Source organism: Oncorhynchus tshawytscha, linkage group LG17 (assembly GCF_018296145.1).
Source record: "Oncorhynchus tshawytscha isolate Ot180627B linkage group LG17, Otsh_v2.0, whole genome shotgun sequence".
Classification (NCBI taxonomy): domain Eukaryota; kingdom Metazoa; phylum Chordata; class Actinopteri; order Salmoniformes; family Salmonidae; genus Oncorhynchus; species Oncorhynchus tshawytscha.
In genome coordinates this window covers 20,692,435-20,701,254 of record NC_056445.1, presented here as the reverse complement: position 1 = coordinate 20,701,254, position 8,820 = coordinate 20,692,435, and the positions used below count along the sequence as shown (strand labels likewise).

Sequence of the window (8,820 nt, the reverse complement as noted above, 5' to 3'; positions counted from 1 at the left end):
ACTTTTCTCCTCGATGAAGATGACCAAAACAACTCACAGGAGACGTCTGACTGATGAACATCTTCGCTCGATACTGAGGATTTCTTCAGCTCAGAGCTTGAGCCCAGACATTGATGAACTAGCATCCAAGAAGAGATGCCAGGTATCTGGCTTGGGCACATCAGATTAGACCAGTGTGCAATAATTAACGTTTTCTTTATGCACTTTTTCTTGCTACAAGGCATGGGCTTGAATGGTTGATTGATTTATTATCATTTTATTTGTAAAATTATTAGCCAGTGGAAAAAGTTTATTTTGGTGACTTTGTTCAGGTTTTACATTTTGGCCCACTGGGTATTTGAGTTTGACACCCCTGACCTAGGTTATGAGGATGAAAAGTTGCAGCGCGTGATGGAGAGATTGCCTTGCAGAGATGTCCAGGCGAGCATGCTGCTGGCGTTGATGGGAGAGGTCTGTGTCTGATTTGAAACATTGTAACATCATGTTCCTTACGGTAAACAGTTAAATAAATAAAAATAAAACAACCACAGAGGGATGCTATGTTAGTTAGCTGGCTATGACTATCTAACACTGGAACTCTTCCAAGTCAAGGTAAGCTTTAGGTTTTACTCATTTATTGCCACCGGGGGCGTCAGTTTAACTGCTAAACTACTTACATTATACTGCATGATTGTAGCGGGTTTACTAACTTGTTAGTTCTATTATCTATGTTGACTGTGATGTTACTTTAGCTAATATGGTGAAACAGATGTAGGCTGTGTGTAGCGGATATGACATGGTTTGACTTTTTCTGCCTGGTCTCAGACAGCTGATGTGTTTTGCATTGAAGTCCACAAGCAAAAGGAAAATGTGAGAGGAGGATTCCTTCTTGGATGTAGATGCAAGAAGGAATACAACACGGCTGCTATGAAAGTGAACTATGTTTACACGTGATCAGGGGTGTATTCATTCCGATGATTCTGTTGAAAAACGTTTCTTAAACGGATGGAAACGGGGATAAATATACATGCATTTGTCCAATAGAAACTCTTGTTTGGACTAATGATTACACCCTAGTTCAAAGAGCTAGATGCAATATTGATTGTGTCACTGTCTGTCAATGTGTCACTCTGTCACCTCAAATTTTTCTCTTGAACTGTGTGCATCTACGCTGTAAACTTTAATTCATAGACTAGATTGTAGCAACCTCATGATGGGTAATGGGAAAATGTTAGTACCATGTAGTAGCCTAAACCTATCGATGTTACATTGAACTGGGTAAATGGAATATGAATGACAAACATCCAAAATGCTGTAATAGAAATAAGACCATGCTCATAAATCGTCCTCCTTCATCTTAAACACCACCCATCGCCGCTATTAAATAATACATTTTAAATGTTTTCTTGCCCAAATATGTGAATCATTGTATTGACACTTTAATACATTTTGTGCCTACAGCCAGAGCAATGCAGCTACCCTTCCATTTTCATTTATGGTCATCGTGCCACAGGAAAAAGCCATGTGATACACACCTTGCTGAAGGAACTGGAGCTTCCCTATGCCACAGTGAGCTGTGTGGAATGTGTCTCTGTAGGACTGCTGTTTGAGCAGGTTCTCCTCCCCCTCTTTGGCTCCGACTCTGCCTCCCTACTGTCCCGCAGTCCCTCCCTGTCAGACTTCGTACGAGTCTACAAACAACTGTGTGTCCAGGCCTCGGCCAAGCAGACACGATACATTGTGAGTAAAAATTATCCTCACCTGTGATATTCATGCTTGATAATCCACTTCTTTTAAAAATTGCATCCTCAGTTACAATGCAGATTCTCTTTCCGACGAAGTATAACGTGAATTGTTATAAAGCATAATTTGTGGTATATTATGTATTATGAAACAATTACAGTGACTTCTGCTGTGTGTATCTGGGTAGGTGCTGGACCGGGCTGAGCTCCTTAGAGATATGGAAGCCAATCTCCTCCCTGCCTTCTTGCGCCTTCAGGAACTGGTAAGAGTCATGTCACCTGTTGAGCATTCTACTTCATTAAGTTGCAGACAGACTGAGTGATGGATGGTGAACTAGCGCAGAAGGGTCCCTTTTTGATAGATAACCTTGAATTGAATGTTTCAAGGAGGCACTCGAATAAGTGCATTGAAAGGCAATGATGAGGAAGAATGACAATCATTCTTGATAATCATTCTTTGCATATTAATTCTGAACTTCAGAAGTGCAGGTAGACGACCAGAATGTTAGGTTTTTGTTTAGTTTTTAAAGCTGAATGCCGCCTGTTTTTATCTTGGTAGAAGTGTTTTTAACAGCTGTGTGAGTGGCATGTAGCGAGTGCAGTTACGGTGACAGATGCACCTTTTGAGGTGATAATCAGAAGCAGTATTGTATTGTGAAGTGTTGGGAGAATGCACTTGGACAGCTGTCTTCATAACTGTCCTCCCTCTTTAGTTTACTCAGGTTTGAAGGAGGAAAACACATCCCCTTGCATTGATGTTGTAAAGGCGTTGTTGACTACCAACATAGTTGTATTCTTTGTGAATCCACAATGCAATGCCATGATCTGATTTTGTATCTCTACGTAACTGACACACGGTTTCTCTGGCAGGTCGAGGACAATGTGACGGTGATCCTGCTCAGTGAGATAGTGTGGGATAAGTTCCGACCCAACACTGGCTGCTTTGAACCACTGCTGCTCCACTTCCCTGACTACAGTAAAGGTACAGCTGTCAACAGATAAGCATCTATGGCCTTAGCATTTGATTAGTGGCAGTGGAGGTTGCTGAGGGGAGGACGGCTCATAATAATGGCTGGAACGGTGCAAATGGAATGGCATCAAACACCTGAAAACCATGTATTTGATACCATTCCACCTATTCCGCTCCAGTCATTACCACGAGCCCTTCCTCCCCAATTAAAGTGTCACCAACCTCCTCTTTGTACCTGTGGTTTTGCACCAACACATGAGAAGTGACTGACAGAACACAGCAAACAAAGGCATCTGGTCGAGAAATGAACACTTAGGATTTAATCAATGTTTGAAAGAATGTCTGCATTCCTGTACATAAAATGACTACAATCATGTATGAGGGAATCTTTGTGTGTGACTTCATTTGAGGCAGGCGTTGACTGTGTGTGTGTTTTCCCTGCGCAGGGGAGCTGCAGCAGATCCTGTCTGAGGACAGCCACCCATCCTACTCCCCAGAGCTCTACTCAGCCTTCATCAACATTCTACTGGGAGTCTTCTACTCTGTCTGCAGGGACCTCCGAGAGCTCAGACACCTGGTCAGTTACACACTACATAAGTAGTCAGGCACACTCATAGTAACACTGAACTCTCACACACATGCTCACACATTCAGACCACACTCAGTAAGGACACAGACACACTCAAAGTAACTCTCAACTAGCTGTTAACACACTCCGTCATAATACGCTCTGACAGCCCAGACAAAGAACTAGCCCTTGCACCTAACTTATCCCAGTCCTTTAAGATGTATTCTGGGGGCTTAAAGAAGTGCCAATAGGTTGGTGCAAGGGGTTCATTTCAGATTAGGCAACAGTTTGCTCTGAACTTTACACACACACACTCTCTCCATGCTACCCTTTGAGGATTCAGTATGAGTTTGTTTTCAGGCTATCCATCACTATTTTATTTAGTCCACTTGAGTTACTACTTCTAAGGATTGGGATTTTCTTTGATATGCAGAATTGTAACAATGATCCAACCTTGGCTGACATGTTGTTTACAACATGTACAGACATCATAGTCTGTACTTGTTGTCCTTTCATATTTTTAATTCTCTTTTCAAACAGGCTGCCCTCAATTTCTCTAAATTCATTGAACCTTTGGAGCAAGGCAAAGGTAATATATTCATATTTCTAGAACAGTAACCACATCAATATTTCAATTACTTTGCTGTCTTCCCTTAGTGTTTCTCTGTACTTTAATTTGATGATGGATTCCTTTCATGTCATCCTCTCTCTAGCTTGTCTCTCAGATTATCAATGTTTAAATTCCAACCTTTATTTTCTCTGCCCTCAGTGAAAGAGAGTGACACTCACAAACTGTGGAGGAACATCGAGCCTCATCTGAAGAAGGCCATGCAGACGGTGTACCTGCGAGAGGTGTCCAGGTCTGTCTGTGTACATCTGCCTCAGCCAAAGATGATCGAGTCCCATTGATTTAGCTTCCGTGACCAACCTCCTCCTCTCATGGACTGACGACAGATGGCCTTAATTCCGTTTGCCGGCTTTTATTACACAACAGCGGCTACGTGCTGCCGGCTCTGTAATAGTGGTGTCTCCCCTGACTTTGTCATGTCTCTCTTCTGCTCAGTGTGCAGTGGGAGCAACAGCTGCAGATGGAGGAGAAGGAGGCAGGAGCTGTGAGAGGTAGGCAAGGAGAAGTGTGGACACACAGATACACACAGATACGCATGCACTGAGAACAAGACCGGTGGAAATAACCTAGTTAGAATCTAGTGACCAGGACCAGTTCACACACTCCCAGACCTCAGCTATCTCTTCCTTTGTGTTGCTGCTTGTCCCCAGCCTGAGAGGGAGTTCAGGGGAGTGGACCTTCTAAACTACCCCTATGTTTATCCCTGAATGGAGGGCCCACTCCAGACTCATTGGTACTAAATACCCAGACAGTGGAAACAACAGCAGATGTTTCTCTCATCTCTTATCCACAAGCCATCTGTAGATGATGCTGTTGTACATGTTTCCCAGGTAAAGACATTGAGAGTTTCCTCTGCCTTTCTCAGGTCTGTCTGCTCATGCCCATGTGGAGTTGCCTTACTACTCCAAGTTCCTGCTGATAGCTGCATACCTGGCCTCCTACAACCCTGCTCGCACTGACAAACGCTTCTTCCTCAAGGTACCTGTTCTCTCCTCAGCACCTGAACCACCTCCACCTCACCATCTCAAAAGCTAGACACTTTGGAATAGGAGTCCATTGTTAAACATCAATGCCACCTGCTATTCACCAACTCTGTTTGCCTGCTACTTTGCAGGGGGGGTGTAGATCAGCTTTAATATTGTAGATGGATTGCAGTTTCTATCAATGTAATTGTTTGCATAATTTCCCCCCATCCTTGTGTGTTTTAGTTATTGGTGATTATATGATTCTCTGTTGCCCAACAGCACCATGGCAAAATAAAAAATACCAACTTTTTGAAGAAAAATGAAAAGGTCTTTAACTAAAGCTGTTGTACTATTCTTTAGGTTTAGTCAATGAGATGTTCTACCTAGTGAATTCACCTCTCTCCCACCACAGAGTGGCCCCCACCGCCAGTGTTTTCTGTCAGGTCAGCTGAGACACTCAGGCTTTCTGCAGTGTCATCCAAGGGATAATTTAAAAATATATACAGTGGGGCAAAAAAGTATTTAGTCAGCCACCAATTGTGCAAGTTCTCCCACTTAAAAAGGAGAGAGGCCTGTAATTTTCATCACAGGTACATCTCAATACTTTGTTATATATACCCTTTGTTGGCAATGACAGAGGTAAAATGTTTTCTCTAAGTCTTCACAAGGTTTTCACACACTGTTGCTTTTATTTTGGCCCATTCCTCCATGCAGATCTCCTCTAGAGCAGTGATGTTTTGGGGCTGTTGCTGGGCAACACGGACTTTCAACTCCCTCCAAAGATTTTCTATGGGGTTGAGATCTGGAGACTGGCTAGGCCACTCCAGGACCTTGAAATGCTTCTTACGAAGCCACTCCTTCGTTGCGCGGGCGGTGTGTTTGGGATCATTGTCATGCTGAAAGACCCAGCCACGTTTCATCTTCAATGCCCTTGCTGATGGAAGGAGGTTTTCACTCAAAATCTCACGATACATGGCCCCATTCATTCTTTCCTTTACATGGATCAGTAGTCCTGGTCCCTTTGTAGAAAAACAGCCCCAAAGCATGATGTTTCCACCCCCATGCTTCACAGTAGATATGGTGTTCTTTGGATGCAACTCTGCATTCTTTGTCCTCCAAACACGGCGAGTTGAGTTTTGGTCTTGGCCATAGTGGAGTTTGGAGTGTGACTGTTTGAGGTTGTGGACAGGTGTCTTTTATACTGATAACAAGTTCAAACAGGTGCCATTAATACAGGTAACAAGTGGAGGACAGAGGAGCCTCTTAAAGAAGAAGTTACAGGTCTGTGAGAGCCAGAAATCTTGCTTGTTTGTAGGTGACCAAATACTTACTTTCCACCATAATTTACAAATAAATTCATAAAAAATCCTGCAATGTGATTTTCTGAAATTTTTTCTCTCTCATTTTGTCTGTCATAGTAGAAGTGTACCTATGATGAAAATTACAGGCCTCTCTCATCTTTTAAGTGGGAGAACTTGCACAATTGGTGGCTGACTACTTTTTTGCCCCACTGTATTTAACCTTTATTTTGACAGGGAGTCATGCTGAGATCAAGGACTCTTACAAATGAGCCCCGTATCAAACATACACATCAATATACACTATAGACATGAATATTCATGAAAAGTAAAACGCACTCATATATACTGAACAAAAATATAAATGCAACATTCAACGATTTTGCGGAGTTTCAGTTCATATAAGGAAATCAATCAATTGAAATATATTCATTAGGCCCTTATCTATGGATCTCACATGACTAGGAAGGGGAGCGGCCATGGGAGGGCAAAGGCCCTCCCTCTTGGGAGCCGGGCCCACCCACTGCTGACCCAGGCCTGGCCAATCAGAATGATTTTTTTCCCCCAAAAAGAGCTTTATTACATATAGAAATAATCCCCAGTACCCCCCCCCCCACATGATCCTGCAGGTGAAGAAGCCAGATGTGGAGGTCCTGGGCAGGAAAGATTTATGGAACATTTCTAGGATCTTTTATTTCAGTTCATGAAACCAACACTTTACATGTTGAGTCTTTTATTTTTGTTCAGTATAAAACAAACTCATTCTTCAGTGGAAAAGGTCCTCAATCAGCTCTGACTCTGAACTGGGATTATGGAAAATGATGTAGCAATGTTATTTAGTGGAACTCCTGGAATAGTCATGTGACGGTAGTATTAGTGTATGATTGGATGGTTCTTATTCTAATTCACCAGCTGGCCCCTTGGCTAGATTATTTCAACCCCTGAACTGCTCTTGAATTGATGTGTGGTATGGGCTTAATGTGAAGTGATTTTAAAATGATTTGATCTCCAGTCTGAATTCTCTATTTGTGTAAAGCCAAATGAAATATTGTTGATGACAAGCCCCCCCCCCAGATCTCCTCCCTGGGGACCCTTCAGCTGTTGAATCAGGTGGGCCACGATGACCAGCTGGATGCGCCCAAGTACAAATGTGCCGTCTCTCTGGACTTCATCCTCGCCATCTCCAGGTGTGTATGTTACTGTTGTCTTTAGTGCAGGGCTCTCCAATCCTGTTCTTTGGACATACCCTCCTGTAGGTGTTCGCTCCAACCCCAGTTGTAACTGACCTCTTTCGGTTCATAAACCAGCTAATTATTAGAACCTGGTGTGCTAGATTGGGGTTGGAGGGAACCTACAGGAGGGTGGCTCTCCAGGAACAGGGTTGGAGGGAACCTACAGGAGGGTGGCTCTCCAGGAACAGGGTTGGAGGGAACCTACAGGAGGGTGGCTCTCCAGGAACAGGGTCGGAGGGAACCTACAGGAGGGTGGCTCTCCAGGAACAGGGTCGGAGGGAACCTACAGGAGGGTGGCTCTCCAGGAACAGGGTCAGAGAGCCCTGCTTTAGTGTATCCACCACAAATCTGTTTTACTGCTAGACATTTCTATTTTTAGAATATCAGATGCTGACTTTTGTGACCCACTGCTCTTAATTTCCAGGACTGTGAGCTTTGACATGGTAAAGTACCTGTATGACTTCCTCTAGCCGTGGTGGTTTAAGGGAGAGGAATTCAGCTAGACTCTGATGGAATGGAATGTACTGGTGGACATTGGACAAACATGAGCAGAAAGGTGGGAGATGCCTTGGTTGTCTGGACTCCTCACTGTGTGTGCACTGTGCAGGACCAGAGGACTATGGAATCATTAGGCCTATGCTTTACTGCCCCCTGATGACTGACTGGAACCACTGTCAGACACCAGCATCTGCAGCATTGTGAATGTTCTGTGTTGTGAATGTGCCTATTGATTCCCTAGCTACACCTGTTTGATTGTGGTAAACAAACAATGGAGAACATTCATATTTTACTGGATTCACAGGAGCCCTTTGGATACCTTGGGGTTGTGGTGGACTTTAATATTATTTTTCAATTAAATGTCCCTGTTAACAAAGGTTTCATAATTGTGACAGGATTCTGTTCTCTCCATGGTCTGACAACTACGCACAATAAGAACCTGGTAGAATGAAGGACTCATCGAAGACTTCTTTTAAGGTACAAAATGTAGGGTATGTAATATTTCTACGTTTCCTTCTTTCTGACTCTAGATCTTGCGTTCCCATGAAGTCCAATTGTCCCATTAATTGCTCTGTTGGCGTAAATGGCTGTGCTGATAGTATGAAATAAGGTTGGCACAATAATCGTGTAAATAACAATTCTGGATAATAACCGTGAACACAAAAGAAACATCTTGCAACGTTTATTTTAGGGGGTCCACTTTATTTAGTAGATGTAGACAAGTTTACCCAATAGGAGTTTTTCATTTTTACATGAGGTTAATGTTAGTCATCGTTTTACGAGCAGAACGGCATGGTCGAGAGGAGAAACTTCCTTTCCAAATGTTCTAAGTGGTCAAACCCATTCATTTTTGAAACATGGTTGTCACCAAAGCTGTGTTGTATTCATTAGGTATGTCATGGCTATTTTCAAAGATTCAGTATAATACATTAAAAGCGCA

The 8,820-nt window shown here is 43.0% G+C and overlaps 1 protein-coding gene across 1 annotated transcript; it reads left to right on the top strand.

The window, feature by feature from the left end:
* Positions 1-287: 287 nt before the first annotated feature.
* On the top strand, positions 288-8,261 carry LOC112217204 (origin recognition complex subunit 5-like). Its single transcript, XM_024377483.2, has 11 exons — positions 288-450; positions 1,441-1,719; positions 1,910-1,984; positions 2,592-2,703; positions 3,138-3,268; positions 3,800-3,848; positions 4,029-4,119; positions 4,323-4,378; positions 4,753-4,865; positions 7,225-7,337; positions 7,807-8,261. Exons 1-11 carry the CDS (start codon positions 391-393, stop codon positions 7,850-7,852), a joined length of 1,125 nt encoding a protein of 374 aa, XP_024233251.2. The 5' UTR covers positions 288-390; the 3' UTR covers positions 7,853-8,261.
* The last annotated feature ends 559 nt before the right edge of the window (positions 8,262-8,820 follow it).

Excerpts from the sequence above, each read along its gene's own strand:
- LOC112217204 (XM_024377483.2), top strand. The coding sequence starts at position 391 with ATGGAGAGATTGCCTTGCAGAGATGTCCAGGCGAGCATGCTGCTGGCG. Across the intron at positions 3,269-3,799 it reads TCCGAGAGCTCAGACACCTG|GCTGCCCTCAATTTCTCTAA; the intron begins GTCAGTTACACA and ends CTTTTCAAACAG. Across the intron at positions 4,120-4,322 it reads TACCTGCGAGAGGTGTCCAG|TGTGCAGTGGGAGCAACAGC; the intron begins GTCTGTCTGTGT and ends TCTTCTGCTCAG.